This window comes from Gekko japonicus, unplaced genomic scaffold (assembly GCF_001447785.1).
Source record: "Gekko japonicus isolate JY-2015 unplaced genomic scaffold, Gekko_japonicus_V1.1 scaffold2055, whole genome shotgun sequence".
Classification (NCBI taxonomy): Eukaryota; Metazoa; Chordata; class Lepidosauria; order Squamata; family Gekkonidae; genus Gekko; species Gekko japonicus.
Genome location: NW_015173733.1, coordinates 89,525 through 111,664, shown reverse-complemented (window position 1 = coordinate 111,664; position 22,140 = coordinate 89,525). Strand labels below are relative to the sequence as shown.

At 42.9% G+C, this 22,140-nt stretch overlaps 1 protein-coding gene across 1 annotated transcript in view; it reads left to right on the top strand.

The window, feature by feature from the left end:
• GRIN2B (glutamate receptor, ionotropic, N-methyl D-aspartate 2B) overlaps positions 1-8,636 on the top strand; it is a 168,626-nt gene extending 159,990 nt beyond the window's left edge. Inside the window, exon 11 of the mRNA XM_015423426.1 lies at positions 6,738-8,636. Coding sequence (XP_015278912.1) covers positions 6,738-8,636 — 1,899 coding nt within the window. The remainder of the gene's footprint in view (positions 1-6,737) is intronic.
• Positions 8,637-22,140: the final 13,504 nt, after the last annotated feature.

Sequence of the window (22,140 nt, the reverse complement as noted above, 5' to 3'; positions counted from 1 at the left end):
GATACGGAAGACAAGCGGAGTTTCCGGTCGCGATCTCACCAGCACATCTGGGAAGCGTAGTGCTTCCGTGGCACAACTGAGGCTTCCTGCCGAAAAAGCGCAGCAAAAAACTAGTACCTTGGAGGTACTAGTTTCCAGAAACTGCGGGGCAAGGGCGGGCGTCTGATCGCGTTTCCGGTGGTATCCGGCGCCCGCCCATGTCCCCTTGCGGAAAAGGGTTTTTTTTCCCCCACGTCTCCGTGGATGCGCACACGCACCTAACGGAGCATGCGCATTCGTAGTGTACACAAAAAAAGAAAACCAGTTCGCCGCGCCGCGCGCTTCTTCATTGCGCGCAGGCGTGTGTTGTGATCGGCACCTCTCCCTTGCCATGGAACCTCCACAGTACCTCCACAGAACCTCCACAGTAGGTCTGATCGCTTTACTGCATGTTAGTTTGCCCCGGGGCAAACAGCCACACTTCTCCTCTGCAGTTTCCTGCCCGTGTGACAGGGGCCAATATTATCTTTTCAAATTGAGTCAGATTTCTTAGTCTCCTTCTCGATGCATATCTTCTTTAAGCTCCGATGCAAGTTGAAGATATGTTAACCATTGTGTCTTTTTTCTTTCTTAATTAATAGCTTGTCAAGATTTAATTTTCCCATGCTTATTGATCATATATCTCTATATAATAATTTTGTTTTGGTCATGGACTTTCCTGAACATTTCACACGCTCCCAAATCAGTTGGCTCCCTGATCTGTCACTCAGAAGCTGTCCCTATCCACTGGCTGCATTGCCTGAGTCTCGCCTCCAATATGCTAAACAGTTTGCTGTTCCTCTCCCCCCACTAGCCAGTTGGAACACAGAGGTCATTTGCATATGAGCCCTGATTGGCCTTTTCCTCTAACATTCTAAACAGTTTGTTGTTGCTGTTGGGAGTCATTGAATGTGTCCTGAGGTAAAATATATATCCCAATTTTCCCTTAAACAGTCACTGGAGTTGCCAAAATACATATTCCAATCTTCCCTTAAATGGTCACTGGAGTTGCCAATCTCCCTGTGGGACCTGGAGATCTCCCAGAAATCACCGTGTTCCCCAGCCACAGCTCATCATTTCCCCTACAGAAAATTTCCCAGCTATTACAATGGCTGGTTTGGGCAGTAGACTCTATGGCATTATACCTTGTTGAGTCCCTCTGCACCCCAAACCCTTCCCTCCCCAGGATCTACCCCTCAAATCTACAGGTATTTCCCAACCCAGAGTTGGCAACCCTGTAACTGGCTATGGAACTGCTTTCCAGACCCTTGGAACCCAGAAGACATGGCATAGGAGGAGGTGCTTTTCTACCTTAGCTGCCACTGCATAACCCCAAATCAACATAAGTCAGGGGTGGAGGAAACCATACCTGTTACCATGAGACTGTCCTCCCATACTACCCACTTGGGGCAGCAAAATGACTTGAGACAGCCCTGCCTTATAGCTAAGCAGAAGGAAATAAACATGGCTTGCCTCCCTGTATTTTCCCCTTCCCTCTGCTGCCCCACCAGCCACAGCTGGGACACTCACTTGGAGCTTCCTTCTAGAGCTCGTTGTATTTCTTCCCACAACAAGCCTTACTCCTAGTCTTGAAATAAAGTCATTATTTCTCCTCTCAGGTTTGTTGTGATAAGCATCTTAGTGGTGACATTAAAAGTGATATTGGGGGACTTCTTCTTGTATTAAGTGACCACCAGTTTTTCACTAAACTGTCTCTAATGACATGACCAAAAACATTTCATAGGGGTTTTTTGTTTGTTTTCCTGGTTGTTTTAATCCAAATATGTCTATGTAAGCCTTCAGACAAATCCTGCTTCCAAATTCATCAGTCTTTTATTTGGGTTTTTAATCCAGTCAGAGATCCAGACTGGGCAGGCAGCTTGATAGTACAGTTTGATATTAGGGAACACTAGTTCTCCTACTTCATTTTTTTCTTGTAAAACTTTAAATCTGACCCTTGGTTTCTTGCCATTCCATATAAACATGCTTATCAGTCTTTGCCAGGCTTTCAGTATCTTATCATGTATCTCAGTTGGGAGTATTTGAAATAGAAATATAATTTTGGGGAGAATATTGATTTTTATTGCAGAAATTTTCCCAAACCAAGACAAATTTAGATTAGACCATCTCTCCAAACCCTTTTGAATTTCATTCCAGACTATTTCATAGTTATCTTGGAAAAGTGTTTCTTTTTCCCTGGGCAGTTTTATTCCCAAATATTTGACTGAATTGATAACAAAATCACTTCCTGTGACTAATTTAATATTATCCTCTTCTTGTTTTGATTTGGAAATCATTTTGGTTTTTTTCCTGTTAATCTTAAATCTAGAAAGAAGCAAAAGTTTCCATTGCAAGGATAAATAATAATGGTGACAAGCAGTGTTCCCTCTAAGATGAGTTAGTGCGAGCTAGCTCACAGTTTTTTAGCTTCCAGCTCACACATTTTTGTCTTAGCTCAGGAAGGATGGCTCCAGAGCAAACTAATGTATGCAGTAGCCCAATCGCTCGCTCACAACTTTAATGCCAGTAGCTCACAAAGTTGAATTTTTGCTCACAATACTCCACAGCTTAGAGGGAGCATTGACTGACAAAGGATATCCTTGTTTTGTCCCCTTTTCTATCTGGAATCCATCAGTTAACATGCCATTATTTAATTTGTTTTGCATTGTGTTCTGTTTTTGTTATTCTCTACTGTTTCTTTACACTGGTCATTATAATAGTTCTCACTTCTATATACAAATTGCAGGAATGTTGACTCTATTTCCGTTGCCTTTTACTTTTACTTCTTGCCTGTCTTTAAACAATTTTAAGAATTTCGGTCATTCATCATGGCTTTTCATTTCTTTTGGCTACAGGCATTATCTTTGCACATTCTTCCTTGCTAATATATCTGACTTCAACCATAGTTCTTCCAGATCATGTTCACTTGCTTAGTATTACAAATCTGTTCTTTACATGGTCTTTAAATTCTTCAGAAATGTTGTTTAGATTGTAATGTGGCACTATGAATGTTTTGGAATTTTTATTCAGCTTTATTCTAATTTTTGATAATAACAATTCATGGTCATACCACAATAAACTCCTGGCCTTGTTTTAGGATAGAGAATAAAGCTTCTCTATCATCTGCTTCTGGTTATGTAATTAGTCATTTGGAGATGTCCACATATACAGTCTTCTGTTTGGTTGCTGAAACATGTATTCTCACTGAACAAATTGGGGTGTAAACTTGAATGATGGTTATACTGATAGGCTTTCCATGAAGTCTGATTGATATTATTCAGTCAGACTTTGTATTGTAGTCCCTGGCTGCTTATGCTACATTTCACCTCACTATTAGAGCAATGCTGTTTCTTCTGAGTTTGTCATTTCCAAAGTTAAACACTTTGTAATTTTCTGACTTAAAATGTCCTAATCCAGTCCACATTTATATTTTACATTTATATCCTGCCTTTATTCCATAAGACCCAGTGTGGTGTAGTGATTAGAGGATCTGACTAGGATATAGGCGGTAAGTTAAAGGTTTCCCTTGCTCAAAAGCCAGTCGAATCCGACTCTAGGGATGCGGTGCTCATCTCCGTTTCCAAGCCAAAGAGCCAGTGCTGTCCAAAAACGTTTCCGTGGTTATGTGGTCGGCATGACTAGATGCCGAGGCTCACGGAACGCTGTTACCTTCCCACTGAAGTGGTACCTATTTATCTACTTGCAATTTCTTGCTTTCGAACTGCTAGGTTGGCAGGAGCTGGGACCAGAGACGGGAGCTCACTCCATCATGTGGTACTCGGGTCTCGAACTGCTGAACTACAGACCTTCCAGTCTGCAGCTCAATGTCTTAACCACTTGAGCCACCGCAGCCCTCTAGGACAATGGAGACCGGGTTCAAATCCCCACTACTGCCACTCAGCCATCCAGAAGTAAAAGCTACATACAGTCCTAATCATTGTGGGATGCCAAAGACATAATCGGTGAAAAATTGAATAGGTCTCTAGATTTATTGCAGTGTTATATTGGAGAGCCAGTGTGTTGTAATGATAAGAGTGTCAAGCTAGGACCAGTGGGACCTGTATTCAAACCTCCATTTTCCCTTGAAACTCAGGGTCAAACCACATGAAAGTGCCATTGAAGCAAACATATAGGTACTGGTGTGAAATTCCAGTGTGGCAAACAGCAACTCCCCAGAGCTGTCTCAGATTGCGAAAATGGCTAAGCCTACCTTCCCCTTTCATTGTGTTGTAGTTCTGATCAAATGGATGTTTTCACACATGCTAAATAATGCAGTTTCAATCCACTTCAGTGACTGTTTGCAAGTGGATTTTGCCATTTCACACAGTAACGTCCAGTTGCAAAATGCGTTTAAAGTGGATTGAAAATGTGTTATTTAGTGTGGGTGAAAGTGACCAGGATATGATGGTTTCCTGGGGCTAGATGCCACATCAGAGGATTTTTTTTCATCATTTCCCACCTTCCCCGATCCGTATGTACATAAGTGCCATCAAGTCACAAACAAACAACTTACGGTGACCCAAGCAAGGGGCTTTCAAGGCAAGTGAGAAGCAGAGGTGGTTTTGCATTGTCTTCCTCTGCAGAGCCTTCCTTGGTGGCCTGGGAGGTACTTACCCTACTTAGCTTTTGACAGCTGACAAGGTCCTGCTATGTTAGCCAAATTGCCTTGAATTGCTGGTTAATATGGGGAGTTATGGTCTTAGATTAGGCAATAGGCAACTGCGGGGGCAAGCATCTATGTATACAGGGGTGCAGATTTCTCCAGACACACCAAAATAGATGCTCAGACTGATATCAGTACAAGATGGTGTTGTTTACTAAATGTGTTTCAAGCACACAATAACACAAGTGCACAAATTATACAGCGTCTAAGAAGTATAGATAGAAATAAAAGAACACATTTGCTTTAGCATGGTATTTCGATGATGGGATATACTATACCTGTCCTGTAGTTGGATGGAGCGAATCTCAGGAAAATGAGGGGGCTATGGGATGGTGGGGAGCAGGCCGTGTCCTGAGCCAGCAGGTGCACGGTAAGACCCTGGCTGCGCAACCAAGAGTTCGAGACTTCGGGTAGGGAGGGGTCAGGTAGGGGAGCAAGAGTGCAAGTAATAGAGAGAGCTGGCGCTGCGCAACCCCCTTTATAAGGAGGCTGAGGGGTGGGCTTAGACTTGGCCACCTGCCTTGGCACACCTTCTGCTAGTCTGTCCGCAAAAATGTGCTGACTAGTGTTGGGGTTGAAGGTCTGTGGAGTGGGCAGTGTTGATTCTAATGGGAAACTAGATTGAACAATGGCACTTGATGGGATTATGTCTTCTGCTGGCCAGAGATATTGTTCTCTTGTTGTCTCATGTCTGCAGTTTTGACTAGGTGACGTATTAGGTGGGGAAAAACATGCTGCTTACGTGCATAGGAAGGGGACTCTTCATGGAGTCTGGGTCCCCTGTCTTCTGGCCTGGCATGGCGGCAGCCTGGCTTTGCAATGCTGTATGTGGCTAGGGAGCTGGTTCACCTCACTGCAAGTAAGAGGGAGGGTGACATACATGTGCCCTTGGACACATTGTTTCACAGGAAGGCTTCCTTCTTCTGGGCATGTGTCTGTAGCTGGCCCTTTTTGGAGCCACCTTATAGCTCAGTCCCCTTTGCGCACAACTAGCACATGTCCGGTGTTTCATAGTTATGAGTTCACAGAAACATAATAAGAGCCACGTCCATCAACAGCTATACCATGCTGCCTTCCTTCTCATCTTCCCAACTACACCAAGGAATTTAAGCAGATTCTCCAGAACCTTTTGAAAAAGGTCCTGAAGATCAACCTGAGGCCCGGGTATAAACCTACCCTGTATTGATAACTGAGGGTTGAGGCAAACTGACAGGGGCAAGGTGGCTTACTTCTCAAAGAAACAAGAGTGAAATTTATTAAACAGAAACACACAAACTGAGGTAAATCTTAATTGAGAACAAGGAGATGGGAGATAGGATTAGAACAGTACATGGTGAAGGAAAAGAAAATCCATTCCCAGGTAGTGGGTTAAGGCAGCCAACTGTTATCCCTATGCTGCCTTAACCCACTTTCCTGATAAAACTAACCTTTTCCAAACATTCCTCTCTTACTCCTAACTTCCACCTGTCTAAAACTCTAGCTGTCAGATCTTAACCCTGTCTCCCAGCACACACCTCCTATTGACTGGTTCAGAGTGCGTCTCTCATTGGGATAATTTCACTGTTGTTCCTGTCACACAGTGACACACTCCCCCCCCCCCCCCCCCAGTGTGATTTTTAAAGAAAAGATTCAGGGAGCTCCGTTCATAGAATTTCCAGTGTCTTCAGTGGTTTGACCCTCACTGGATGACTTGAGCCAGTTGCTATGTCTCAACCTAACCTACCTCAGAGAGCTGTGAAGACAAAATGGTGCTGGTGTGTTTGTGTAGACAACCCTGAGTTAATTGGAGAAAGGGCAGGGTAAAAATCAAATACTATATAAAAAGATGAAGAAGAGAAATAGAAGAGCAAAACTAGAGGGGGCAAAGAGGAAAATATACAACACGTGTAAAAAGTCTCTAGTTCCAGCAGGACTTTTATATTTCCTAATGATATCATAATGTTCACTATAGATTTCTTTTTAAGGGGAAGGATCGATTTATTTCTTCTCCTTCTGTTTCAGACTTTAAAGCCCTGTAACTTGTCTGTTGACCTCTCCTTGTTTTGTTTCATTGCAGGGTATTTACAGCTGCATCCATGGAGTGGCTATTGAAGACCGCCATTCTTCTATGAATTCCCCCACAGCCACCATGAACAATACACATTCTAACATTTTGCGCCTGCTTCGTACTGCAAAGAACATGGCAAACCTTTCAGGTGTCAATGGCTCACCACAAAGTGCCCTGGATTTCATCCGTCGTGAATCATCTGTCTATGATATCTCTGAACACCGCCGCAGCTTCACTCATTCTGACTGCAAGTCTTATAACAACCCCCCCTGTGAAGAGAATCTTTTCAGTGATTATATTAGTGAGGTAGAAAGGACCTTTGGCAATCTACAGCTAAAGGAAAGTAATGTTTATCAAGACCATTATCACCACCATCATCGCCCCCATAGCATAGGTAGTGCCAGCTCCATTGATGGACTGTATGACTGTGATAATCCACCTTTCTCTGCACAGCCTCGGTCTCTTAGTAAGAAGCCATTAGATATTGGTTTGCCACCGGCCAAACATGGCCAGCTAGGTGACCTTTATGGCAAGTTATCTTTCAAGAGTGACCGATACAGTGGTGGAGGGGCACATGATGATTTGATTCGCTCAGATGTCTCGGACATATCCACCCATACAGTGACTTATGGCAACATTGAAGGTAATGCTGCAAAAAGGCGAAAACAGCAGTACAAGGATAGTCTAAAGAAGCGCCCAGCCTCAGCTAAGTCACGGAGAGAGTTTGATGAAATTGAATTGGCCTACCGTCGGCGTCCCCGTTCCCCTGACCACAAGCGCTATTTCAGGGACAAGGAAGGGCTAAGGGATTTCTATTTGGACCAGTTTCGGGCAAAGGAGAACTCACCACACTGGGAACATGTGGATCTGACAGATATCTATAAAGAGCGGGGAGATGACTTCAAGCGTGACACTATAGGGGGAGTAGGGACATGTACTAATAGAACCCACCACAAACACGGGTCAGGGGACTTTGGAGCAAACAATGAGCACAAGCACAGTGTTGTGAGTGGGGTACCTGCACCATGGGAGAAAAACCTCACCAATCTTGATTGGGAGGAACGGCCAGGGGCAAATTATTGCCGTAGTTGCCCATCTAAGCTGCATAACTACACTCCAGCTGTGGTGGGGCAGAATTCCACCCGCCAGGCATGCATCCGGTGTGAAGCCTGCAAGAAGGCAGGCAACCTCTATGACATCAGTGAGGACAACTCCCTCCAAGAGCTGGATCAGCCATCTGCTCCTGTGCCAGTGGCAACCAGCACTTCCACCACCAAGTATCCTCAGAGCCCTTCCAACTCCGCCTCCAAGGTGCAGAAGAAGAATCGCAACAAGCTCCGCCGGCAGCATTCGTATGACACGTTTGTGGATCTGCAAAAGGAAGATGCAGCCCTGGCCCCCCGCAGTGTAAGCCTGAAGGACAAGGGTCGCTTTTTGGAGGGAAGTCCCTATGCCCATATGTTTGAGATGCCAGCAAGCGAATCCACCTTTGCCAACAACAAGTCCTCCGTGCCCACCACCAGCCACCACCACCACAACAATCCTGGCATTGGTGGTGGTTACATGCTCAGCAAGTCACTCTACCCTGATCGGGTCACTCAAAACCCTTTCATCCCCACTTTTGGTGATGACCAGTGCTTGCTCCACGGCACCAAATCCTATTTCTTCAGGCAGCCTGTGGTGGCAGGAGGGCCCAAGGTGAGGCCAGACTTCCGAGCCATTGTCACCACCAACAAGCCGGTGGTCTCGGCCCTTCACGGGGCTGTGCCAGCCCGTTTTCAGAAGGACATCTGTATAGGGAACCAGTCCAACCCCTGTGTGCCTAACAACAAAAACCCCAGGGCTTTCAATGGCTCCAGCAACGGGCATGTTTATGAGAAACTTTCCAGTATTGAGTCTGATGTCTGAGTGATGGGGAAGAGCATGGGAGGGGATGGTGCAGGAAATATGAAGTGTGGGAGGGTCAGGTGGTGGGTTCAGACCTAATTCCCATTTGCTACTCTTCTACTCTTCTTTTTTTCATTGTGGAATACTGGAGTTCTGCTTAGGCAGCACTGTCAAGAAGTGCCACCTCTTTCTTTTCCCACTCTCCGACCCGTTTATCTCTTTTCATTTCCCCACTCACAATTCTATTCCTGACCATAACATGTCAAAGCATAGTAGCTTAGCTTGTGTTTTCACTGTTGGAAAGGCAGGACATATTTGAAGCAAGGTCAACGCATGAGTGGGGGCAATGGCCACAGAGTTTGTGGTTTTCTTAGCGTGAGACAGTGAGGGTTCATTCAGATACGAGAATGTAACAGGAGGTGGAGCATAGAAGAGACGGAGTGGTCATGACGAAGATGTATTTCTTCTCTTATCTGTAATTTTAAGCAAAATTAACGGGGCATGAATAATATGGGATCAACCTAATACAATACATGTTGATTACATGCAAAGATTCATTCAGTTCTTTTGTGAAGACTTCCTGGGTTTAATGGCTGAAATATGTAGCTACATATATACTGAAGGGAAAAAATGTATGAAGCTGTGATACATTTACTGTGGGGAGGAGAGGTTTGACATGAATGCCATCTGGCTAATTGTCCAGTCAGAATAACCAATAATAACCCAGTACAATCCCTTCTGAAGGATACATTGGAATGGCAGAAGTGAATGCCAATAAAACTATGAGAGGGGGGAGTCCCAGGGGAGGGGCCAATGGCAAGTTTTACCTTATTTATGAATAACTCGTGTTAATTTTGAAATCATGAAATTTCAGATGTGGGTTGGCATATACAGAAGCTTACATGAATAATAATTTACAGAAAACATGTTATGATACATAAGATGTTTTAAGGTGATGAACTCAGCAGAGCAAGCTTTTGCAGTGCAGGAGCATGCAAAGCACGGTCAAAGAGAAGCCGGGTTGGCAACTCAGACTCCACTATTCAGGAAACTTTGTTCTGAGTGGTTAAATCTGTAAAGGGAGGGGGGGAGGCCTTAGCCACCCTTCCTCCCTCTTGCCCATCATGCAAAGTGACTTTGTAAGAAGGATACAGAAAAGGCTTTCTCTGCTGGTGAGTTGTGAGGTACTTCCTCTGAATAGAAAGGAGGACAGGATGGTGCGGATGGTGGCAGGAATAGGGCCAGAACAAGGATCTGGCTGCACAACTCAGACATGTGTATATGTGTATTTATTGAATATATACTTATGTTTGATAATTATAGTGTTGTGGAAATACATGGCTTGTCTTCCACAGGGCATGAGGAGATGAAGCATCAGATTCCACAGATGCTGTGGTAGGGACTGGAGAGCAGAGGTGGAAAGATTAGGGGGAAAGAATTGTAGAGACCAGCAGGTGCTACGCTGAACAAGCGGTAGTCTTTAGCAACCTCAGAGTTGGCCTGGCCCTGTTCTCAGTGCATGTGGAACTGGTACCAACAATTTTCCTGCCAGGGAATCACTGTAAATGCAAGTTAAACTACATATATGGAAGGGATGTTAGAAGAAATGAGATTGTTTCGTTTACAGCAGGAACCCTCAGGTAAGGGGCAACAGGTCTGTTGTTGCTTTCCAAACATGTGGCAAAGCATCTCACTTTTTCCTGGGTCTGTTCTACTTTCCTAACAGGAGGGATTGATGAAAAGAGCTCTTCTGATATATGGGGCACGTTGCAATGAAACTGAATGCATGTAGAGACACAGACCCTGAACTTTTGGAAGCAGCCATTCTTTTTTCGAGCCACATTTCTTGTAGCTGATACTTCTCTCATGTATCTTTCCCACCACACCACAGTTGGGTTTATCTTAATATCTTTCTTGCATTCAAGCCAACAGAAGGCCTTGTTTTTTTCTTAAATGGGGTAGGAATGAGCCTGAACATTTTGTGAGATGGGAAATTCCCCCCTCCACTGGATTTGCTGAGCAAATTATGGAAGAAACAGTGGTAAAAGCAGTGCCCTCTCTGTTGTGGGAAGAGTCGAACACTTTTTAGTTCCATTCTTCTTTCCTATGTAAAAGGAACACTATATTTGCTTAGCAATCTGCAGAACACAAAGTGATGAGGCCGAATCCTCCAACAAGGGCCATTGAGAAGGTATTCATTTCATTTGTAAATATTTTTTTCTATTGCATTTTGTACAAACTAGTGCTTCTCTTCTTGTGAATATTCAGGTTTGAAGAGGAGAAAGGTTAGGTTGTTGTTTTTTCCTACAACTTTCAGGCCGTGAATCTGGAAGTGGTTTTATGTGGGCCCAGGCCATTAAAATAGAGGAGAATGAGAGAAAACTGCATGCATTGAATACCTCTTTCTAATCACACCTGTCACCTTTTTTCTTCATGATTAGAAAATGGTGGTACATCACCTCAAGCCTTGCTAGCAGGGCTTTCGTGTTCAAATGAAAGCACACCATCTCCCTTTGCTTGATTCTGCACTCCATGCCACCATCCCTCACTGGGTTCTGAGACAATGTGCTGTTTTCCCTTGGTGATGGAGTGGACCATCATTTTGAATGTTCAGTTTAGACTATCACCCAACACTACAGGGATTTCTCCAAAGTTATGTTGGCTTGGGAACCTTAGGACTGGGAAATCTCTTCAGTTTACAGCACTTCTTAAGGTTTATTAGCAGCTGGGTTTACTCATCAGTCAATTCCTGGCCTCTATTTCAGTATTCCCATCCCCCAGCTGAAACCAAAAAATATTAGAGAATGGTACTGTGGAGAAGACTAAACTGAAAAACAAACCAAAAAGATGCTAACTGAACTTTCAGAATGATTCCAGAATAGTGGTTCTGAGTGAGAGTTTACATGGATCTCATTTTCTTGCAACCCTTTTCTTGGACCCTAGCTCAATTTGAACATTAAAAAACATGTTTACATATATAGTGTTTAGGGGTGATAATATTAAAGTGCTTTACAAATGTGAATTTGTGTGCACAGGGCATGAAGAATGTCTGCTTTAAAGACAGTTAGAATTGTTGGAGTTAGTCCATTGCAGTGACTTTTATCTTTTGACAAGTGAAATTAGCCTCCTGGCCTTTTCCATTTATCCTTTGTTGTAAACATTTTTGTTGATTTCTTTTTCCTTGAAATTTGACCAAGAGGAAGAGAGTTGGTTGGATCATTTTCTCACACATAAGTGACACTGTTAATGTTGATTATGGTTTTGCAATTCAAAATTCTGAGTATTATTTTCCTCAAAATAATCAAGTGAACATGATGGGAAATCTTAGCAGCAGGTACAGGTTATGCTAGTTTGGAGACATGGTGATGTTTGTTGCTGAACAGGTTGCCAAAAAACCCAAAAAAACACATATCCCCAAACACCTACATGGGATTTCATACTATAGGCCAACAAAATTGAATGTCAGTTGCTTAAGAAACACAATTTCTGCTTCCTCCTTGGAAAATCTAAATATTTTCTTAATCTCTCTGTAATTAAATGACATTGATTTCCCCCCAACTCTGGGTTATTGCCTCTTGCATGGGAGAGCGCCTCTCTACCTGGTCCATTTTTCAATCTGGCATCTTTTGTCACTGAACACCTTTAGGAAGTTTAGAAATATTTTCTGAGTACTAATTCGTCTAGAGCCATGACAATGCAGATGTAGTAAATCTTACAGGATAAGAGAGAAAATGTTGGGGGCAAGTAGTGAATTTCCCACACTATTCAACTTCCTAAATCACTTAAGATCACTTATTCTGGCATATTTTGATGATGTGATACAACACCTGTTGATAGAGCAATACCCTATACTGTAATGTGTGGTGTTCCATAAAGTAGGTTACTGGCGGTATTATTAAAATGTGTGATGCCCCTGCATTCAACATTAATCTACAGTTTTTAAAAACTGTGTTGCCCTCCCCCTGGTACAAATCTGTGAGTATCTCTTGTGCCTGCAGAAATCCAATACAATCCCAACTTGGGTTCAGGTGTTTTAGCAGTTTTCTTGCAAATTTCCTTCCCCATTGGGGGTATTTTCACATTCTTTTTATATAGCCCTACAAAATTTTCCATAGGTTTTAATGACATTGATCAGTATGGTAATTGAAGCCTTACTTATATAGAGGAATATTTTTTCTACTGGCTCTCTAGTTGATTCCATAATAGTCAGAACAGAATTATATGCCTCTTGAGTTTATTTATATTATTTTAACATGGGAACATCCCTGCTTGCCAGAAAGAGTTGGCATGTTGTTAATGATTGCACTTGGTAATGCCCACCTCCTCCAAAATGGGACTTGTATTATCTTCATTCCATTGACATCCATCAGAGATAAGTGCATGAAACTACCTGAAAGACCAGGTCTTTGAGGACCTGTAAAGAGAAGAGGAACCTAAACTCATCTAACCTGCTATTTCTATCCTCTCCCATAAGTGCTTCCCTATAATTGAATACACTAGGTCTGTGGAATAGAATAGATCCACTGTACTGCTGGACTCTGCTTGAATATGAAGAAAGTAATTAGCGGGACACCAGCTTTGTCCCCCAAGGGCTTATTTCCAGTTTGTAGCCAAATAGGCTTCCAAGCCATAATCTCTTGTTCTTAATATTCCCTACATCCTCACCACAGGAGAAGCTGGTTGGGGTTATAACCGCTAGTTATATTTCCAAGCATATCACTTCATTTCCATTATGGATGGGTTTCCTTTTCTGGAGTCCATCAAAACAAACCTCAGACAAAACTCAGCCACCTCATTTTTAAAAGATTAATTTGAAACCCCATTTCCCTCTTCTGAATGTCCCTAGGTTCTTGTTGTTGACAGGACTGTCCATATCACCCTGTAGAGAAAAAAAACCAGAATATGGCTTTAACAGCAAAGATCAGCAAAAAGACTGAGAAGCAGTTCATACAACTAGGGATGGGCACGAACTGGCTCATGAACTAAAGATCATGACAAATTTTGGATGGTTCATGGTTTGTGAACTCAAATTAGTGGAAGGTCAACCTTCATGAACTTTCCATGAACTTTCAAGCTGTTCATGGCAGTTCATACCAATTCGTGAATGGATACATTTCCAGACAGACTGTCTCCAATCAATCTAAATGTTTACCATACTTCAAAACAATGGGGGGGCATGTAGAGGAGCATCCAGGGGACGTCCCCTGTGACTTTGATGTTTCTAGCTCACACAGGATTCATTCTGTACACTCCTAAACCTCTTGAACATGCGCCTGTCAAAATGATCGCCTGTCATTTCCCCAGAAAGCATTTTTATGGGGGTACTTTCTTTGGGGAGCAAGCCATAACTTGGACCCCATAAATCCAATCCTCATCAAACTTGGAGGGCAGGTAGAGGACAGTCAGCCAGAGAACCCCTGTGAGTTTAGTTACTCTAGCATGCCAGGGGGCGTTCTACCGCATCACAAACCAAACTGGTTTGTTTGGCAGTTAAAGGTTTGTGACGTTTTGTAGTTTGCGAATTGGCACACCACAAACTGAACCACATTTTCCTGGTTCATGCCCATCCCTACGCACAACCAAATCAGCATGGTGATAGAGTTGTAGCCACAGAGGTGCATTTGTGCAGGGTGCAGGCCTCCTTTAAAGTTAGCTGTAGTTCACATTTTAAAACCTTCAGTTCCTTGATCTAAAGGCAAAGATGACTAAGAACTCAGGCAACCCATATTTGTAGCAAGTGGAGTCTACTACTTCTGCAAGCACCCATGCTATGGGCCTGATCACTTACAGTGCAGTTCTATGCAGAGTTAATCCACTCTAAATCCACTGAAATCAGTGGGCTTAAACTAGAGTAATTGCATAGGACCATACTGTGAGGATCCAGGATGAGTTTTCCATGTACTGACGTGTAATCATATGCCCAGCTTGTGTTTCAGCATTTTCTTGCTGTGTCACCACAAAGCTGTTTGACATGACTTGTGTTGGTAGCTACAACTTTTTTACCATATGCCAAGCTAATTTTGGATCCATTCAGCCTGCAGACTCAGCATACCAATTTGGTCAGGATAATCTTATTGGCCATTCATTACATACTTTAACTCCCTACAAGAATTTGTAGTGAATACCACCATTAAACTCTTGGGAAGTCCAACCTATTCCATAGCAAGTTGGGTGCATTTAATTTCATAAGCACTGGTGTATGGGCACCTACATGTGTATGCACACATGTCTACTCACACACACACAAACACACACACAGAGACTGCAAAGCTGAATAATATATGTAGATCTCACATAATTTCAGCAAACAGCCTGAGTACATATGGTCACATCCCATACATAAAATTGCATCAAACCCTTTGACTCATTTTACTCTCATCAATGCGTTTTCTCAAAGCAGAAACAATGCAACATTTCCTAACATTGTTATTAATGTTATTTATTCATGTTGTGCCATTTATATCATCCGCTTATTTGATTGCGGTTACTTGTAAATATACTTGTATATGTGTATAGGAGCTAATTCTAGCAACTATATTCAGGTTGGGGGAAGAGGGTACTTTTTTATATGTACAGTATTTCCATATTAAGCAAAGGCATGGGGTAGGGGTGGGGGAATTGACTTATGAGTTGTGGTTTTCCTTGGTCTGTGGTGTTTGAAGTTGTTTCAGTGGTTGCTTTTGCTGGTTTGGGAAGTTTATCTGGATGTTCTATGTGTGTGCTAAGAAAGGGACTCATGTTGGGGGAGGTTTGGGGCTGGTGGTGGGTGGGAAAGAAAGGGTGTTAATAGTTTCCTTAATTAGAACATGTATTGATCGCTAGATACTCTATGTTTGAGATTCTATGTTTGAAACACCACACTATCCCCATCTTTAGGTGGTCTATTCTTAGGTTATTTTCTTTTTCTGGCTGCTATTGTTGTTTCTCTGTTCCTTGTACTGGGATGTTAGCAACATCTGCCATTTCAAGATTGTGTCTTCCTTCCCCCATTATTTTAGGGCCATCATCTCTTCTTTACCAGTTCTTTTACAAGATGGATTCCTCTTCTTATAGCCATCTGGGATGTATTATTTTGCCATTCATTTCCATGTTAGGACTTCACTCTCTATGTTCAACTGCTACCAGAACCCCTGACTGCTGAAGGGTTCTAGTCCCTTCAGAGGTTTGCTACCTCATTTTTTGGGTCCATCTACACTGCAACTTTGTTGTCTCTTCATCTTTTTTGGTTAATTGTGTGTGTGTGTGTGTATTCTCATGCACACAGATAGGGGCTTGTGAAGATGACATTTCTGAGCTATGTTCTTCCAAGGTGTTGATGGTGGGAAGGATAACCAGTGGACTGTTAGACTTGGACCAAGACTTCAAATCCCTGCTCAGCCATCAAGCTTGCTTGGTCCCCTGGTCTTGGGCAAATTACCTTTTCTCAGCCTGATATATCTCATAGGGTTTTTGTGAGGATAAAATGGGATAACCCCATGTATACCATCCTGCATCCTTTGATAGATATTATCTTATGCACCTTTTACTACATTCCCAGAATTTATCTTATCCGTGACAACCACCTGTGGTGCCAGCTAGTATGAATAGTCAGACAGTGACACAGTTGAGCATCGATGTGGATATCTCTTTAGTAAAAAAATAATAATAATAATAGAAAGTAACTTGTGACTTTAATAAATTTTGGTATGACTGTGCATTTGGGACAATTACTAATAACCAGACTGTATTGCTTCCTGACAGACATCTTTTTAAAAATATATATAAAATGGCCCATTGATTATCAACTGTTTTCATAGGTGGTGTATGGTCAGTATACTAGCTCTTTGTGATGAAACAATCATATGGATACACATAACATTGACACAAGCAGATTTACAGACTGAGTACAGAGTGAACAGACTTGGTTGTGGTAGAACCAGAGAGTTGGGGGAATGGGGAAAACTTCAGCCTAGCTAAGTAACAAGTGAATTACCCACACAGGGATCAGTCACATTACACAGTTTGCAAAGAACCAAAAGGAATGTTAAATATGCTCAGCCTCAAAATGAGCAAAGCTAGTTTAGGCAAAGAGGCGCTGGGACTGGGGAATGCTACTTACACAGAGTCAGGAAAACCCTCTCCAAGTTGCTAGTGATTGAAGAAGCGCTGGGAAGAATGACCTGTCAGGAAGAAGCTCTTATGTACCAAGGACTGTCTACTCTTCTGATTGGAAATGTTTCCTGTCCATTTCATTCTCTCCCGATTTGTCCCCCCATTCCCGGGTCTGAGTCTGAACTCGGCTTGAAAACTTTCTGAACCAGACAGCCAAATACCAACTAAATAATATAAACTAGCATTGTTAGCTTTTCTATTCATTTTCACTATGCTAGCAAAAATAACAGATTTTTGCTTTTTTCATTAATTAATACATGGATGCATTATTTGTAAGTCCTGTTGATATGATCATAAATAGGTAGTTGCTGATTTCTATTACTTTTGCAATTTTATCAACACCCTTTTATAAAGGTGCAAAATAAAACCAAAAGTAAATTCAATGCTCGTGTGTGCCACTTCCCTATTTCTGTTTGCTACTGCCCTGTTTATATATCAACTGATTACCTTAACCCTTTTGACATCATCCTACTCAGAGTTCAGTTTCTTCTCTGACTCCAGTGTCATATTCCTAGTCTCCTGGTTTCCCACCTGAATAGCACTGCACACTTTGGGAAATTTATTCTTGTATGTCAAGCCATAGGTTGCTGAGTGGAGAAGTAAAAGCCATTTTCCTTCAGAAAACAAAATGGTGATGAGGGGGTATCATAGCTTACCTTTTTTTCAGTAGCCACAAGCTGCTGAAGAGTATTCAAATCTTTCTCATATTCAGAACAAAGATTCAAACATTTTTTAAAAAAGATTGAGAGGATATCAAGTTTTTAAAGTTGGCTATCCCCCCCCCCAGTTTTTTTAATTAATGGAAAAATAATCAATAAATTTAAGTCCAGCAGGCCAGAACTCCTGCACCCCCCCCCCAAACCCACATACAACAGATGCACATCTAACATAGGACACCGAAAACCAACTATTTACAATTATTTATATAATACACACACACCAGACATCAGCCAAACAAAAACCCAAATGTTCCTTGAGGCACCTCATGTCCTGCTCCAGCCACCTTACTTGTCACTGCATGATTCGCATCATACAGAGGTATCTTTCCTCAAAGGACCATACTGCCTCCAGCACCCCAACATCTCCCTGTGCTATAGACGGTCCAGCCTGAGTGGCGACTTTTTTTCCTTTGGACAGCCGCTTCCACTGCCCTTCCTGTTCACCAGATGGACTGATGGTCCAGGGGGTGCAACATCCCTAATGGCTAAATTTGTCCTCTGAAAGGATGTCAGGTCCAGCCTGCCTGCCTTGGGGGTTGGCGCTTCCACTTTTGCATCCCAGCCCTCATTCTGATGACTCCTGCAGCTTCCTGCTGTCCTCCATGCTCCTTCTACCACACAGGGCAGTTCTGCTGGGCCTTTCTTTGCCCATGCCTACCGTTGATCTCCTCAGGCAGCCAGCCCCTGCCTGTTTCTCTACCAGGCCACCAAGCGAGGCCTCCTCCATCAGTGTTTGCGTTGGAGGTAAGGGGACCTCCAGAGCCTTTGGCATAGCTGCAGATGCAGCAGGGGTGGACTGCCAGGGTCTTCCAGCCGGGGCCTGGTGTCGGAGTGGGGAAACTGACTCCCTGCAGGGCTGGCCTCAAGTCTGGACCCAGCTCCTCAGGGTTCTAACACACACACACCCTTTGCTGATCACTCCTCATTGAGTCTTTGACGATCCGGGACATGTAGTCCATATTCAAGTGGTTCTTGCCTGCTCAGTGTTGTACTGTGAAGCTAAAAGGGAGCAAAGAAAGGTACCATCTAAGCATTCAAGGATTGTGATCCTTCATGCAAGACATCCAGAGCAGTGGGGCATGGTCAACTACTAAGCTGAAGGGGTTATTGGATAAATAATATTGTAAGGCTCTGACTGCTCACTTTATGGCCAAGGCCTCCTACACTACAGTGGCATAGTGCTGCTCAGCCAATTGCAGCTTTCGGCTAATGAACAGAATGGGGTACTCCTGCCCTTCGATTTCCTGTGAGAGCATTGCTCCTATCCAGTATCCGATGTGTCTGTCTGCAGAATCCTGTCTGCAGAATCCTGCATTCCTGGCTATATATTATATCGTAAGGATAGGGGAGGAAGGGTTGGAGGTGGGGTGGCTCTCTATGTCAGAGAGGGTATACAGTCCAGTAAGACTGAGAGGGTAAGAGAATTGGATTTGCTTCTGGAAATGTTATGGGTTGAATTAGTGGGCCCAAAAGGAAACTTAACACTGGGAGTTTGTTATCGCCCACCAGATCAAAAGATAGAGGAGGATTATAAAATGATTAATGAATTAAAGATAGCAGCTAGACAAAAAAAACTGTGTTGTAATAGGTGATTTTAACTACCCACCATTGATTGGGTCAATATGTGTTCTAGTCAGGAAAAAGAAATTGAGTTTCTAGACACTCTCAATGACTGAGCTATAGAGCAGATGGTCACGGAACCTACCAGGGGAGAGGCAATCCTGGATTTGGTCCTAAGTAATGCCCAAGACCTGGTGAGAGTTGTAAAAGTGATTACACCACTTGGGAACAGTGACCATAATGTTATTGAGTTCAACATTTGCATAAATAGGGAATTGGCCAAAAAGACTGACACAACCCCTTTTAACTTCTCTGATATGAGGGGACATGTGAGGAGGAAACTGAAAGGAAAAATAGGGTAAAAACCATTGGGGAAGCTTGGAGACTATTTAAAACTACAGTCCTAGAAGCTCAGAAAAAATATACACCGCAGGTTAGGAAAGGCACAAATAGGAATAGAAAAAAGCCTGCATGGTTAACAAACAAAGTAATGGAAGCTGTAAAAGGTAAGAAGGATTCCTTTAAGCGATGGAAAGCTAGTCTCAGGTTGATAAAAGGGAACACAGGCTGTGGCAACTAAAATGCAAGTCTGTGATCAGGCAGGCAAAAAGGGAATATGAGGAGCATATAGCGAAAAACGTAAAGACCAAGAATAAAACTTTCTTCAAATACATTAGAAGCAGGAAACCAGCCAGGGAGGCAGTGGGGCCCTTGGATGACCAAGGGGTAAAAGGAGTAGTAAAGGATGATAGGGAAATGACTGAGAAGCTGAATGCATTTTTTGCCTCTGTCTTCACTGTGGAAGATGAGAAGTGCTTGCCCACTCCAGAACTGCTGATTTCAGGAGGGGTGTTAAAAGACCTGAGTCAGATTGAGGTGATGAGAGAGGAGGTCCTAAAACTGATAGACAACTTAAAAACTGATAAATCACCAGGCCCAGATGGCATACATCCGAGAATTCTGAAAGAACTCAAATGTGAACTTGTAGATCTCCTGACAAAAATATGTAATCTTTCCTTAAAATCTGCCTCCATTCCTGAGGACTGGAAGGTACCTAATGTCACTTCCATCTTTAAAAAGGGTTCCAATGGAGATCCAGGAAATTACAAGCCAGTCAGTCTGACGTCGATACTGGGTAAGTTGGTGGAAACTGTTATTAAGGAAAGAATTAGTAGGCACATTGATGAACAAAAACTATTAAGGCAGACTCAGCATCGGTTCTGTAAGGGAAGATCTTGTCTCACTAACTTCTTAATGTTCCTTGAGTGGGTGAACAAACATGTGGACAAGGGGGACCCAATAGATATTATTTCCCTTGACTTCCAGAAAGCTTTTGATAAACTTCCTCATCAAAGGCTCCTAAGAAAGCTCAAAAATCATGGGATAAAAGGACAAGTCCTTTTGTGAATCAAAACTGGCTAATCAATAGGAATCAGAGAGTGAGTATAAATGGACAATTTTCTCAGTGGAGGGTGGTAAGCAGTGGGGTACCGCAGGGATTAGTACTCGGTCCGATGCTTTTTAACTTGTTCATTAATGATTTGGAGTTGGGAATAAGCAGTGAAGTGGCTAAATTTGCAGATGATACAAAATTGTTCAGGATGCTGAAAACCAGGGAGGATTGTGAGGCACTTCAAAGGGATCTGTCGAGGATGGGTGAGTTGGCATCAACGTGGCAAATGGGGTTCAATGTGGCCAAGTGCAAGGTGATGCACATTGGAGCCATAAATCCTAACTATAAATACACGTTGATGGGGTCCGAACTGGCAGAGACTGATCAAGAGATATCTTGGAGTTGTAGTAGATAACTTACTGAAAATGTCGAGACAGTGTGTGACTGCAATAAAAAAGGCCAATGCTATGCTGAGGATTATTAGGAAGGGTATTGACAACAGATCAGCCAATATAATAATGCCCCTATATAAATCAATGGTGCAACCTCATTTGGAATACTGTTTACAGTTCTGGTCACCACACCTTAAAAAGGATATTATAGCTTTGGAAAAAGTGCAGAAGAGGGCAACTAGAATGATAAAAGGGTTGGAGAACTTTTTCTATGGGGAAAGGTTGAGGCACTTGGGGCTCTTTAGCTTGGAGAAACGGCGGCTGAGGGGTAACATGATTGAGTTTTATAAGATTATGCATGGGATAGAGCAGGTAGAGAAAGAGGTACTTTTCTCCCTTTCTCACAATACAAGAACTCATAGGCAGTCAATGTGGGATCTCTCAAATCACAGAGGATCTATATAGAGGTCCCAGGCCATGGGTTTGGTCATGTGCTAATTTCTGGAGCATCGTTTTTATGGTTTGGTTTAATCCAGAGGGCCAGATCTGACATAAATGTTACTTTGTTATGAGGGCCAGATGTTACTTGTCAGGCTGGGCCATGTCTGCCATAAAATGTAATGCCAGATATAAAGCTCATAAATGACACAGGCAAACCCAAATAACAGTATTATTTTTTACTCAAAATATAAACAAAAGCAATTGATTCCTAGGCGTGAAAGCGATTGATTTACTGGAGAATCCACAAAAGCCCAATAAATGTATTTAATCATATACAAGACTAGTTTTTTTCCAAAGGATACCATACTGATCTCCTCCCTTTCATTTCTTGACAGCTTCGATCACACACACCTCACCATGTGCATTTTTGCACCCGCTTCCCCCCCCCCCCCAGCAGCCTCCTGCCTTCCCTGTCTTGCACTAGTTGCTCACTGGCCAGATAAGAGCCCTGGATGGGCTGGTTCCAGCTCCCGGGCCATATATTTGACACCCCTGGTTTAAGCTCTCAACCAATCCATCCGTCTGAGGGTGGTGTACACATGTAAAAATTTGCTGGATTTGCAATGCCTGACAGACCTGTCTCATGAGAGAAGCCGTAAAGGGGGTCCCCCTGTCAGTTAGGAACTCTTGTGGAAGTCCTGCGTAAGCAAAAAAAAAAAAATGCCTGACTGTCTTTGCCACCACAGCGCTCTTCATGTTCCTACAAAGTCAATAGCAACCCTATCAAAGAAGGTATGAATGATAGGTAAGCAGGCAAGAGGGGCACGGGGCACTGAATGCCCTGAGGTCTGCTGGCATACCTTGCAAGT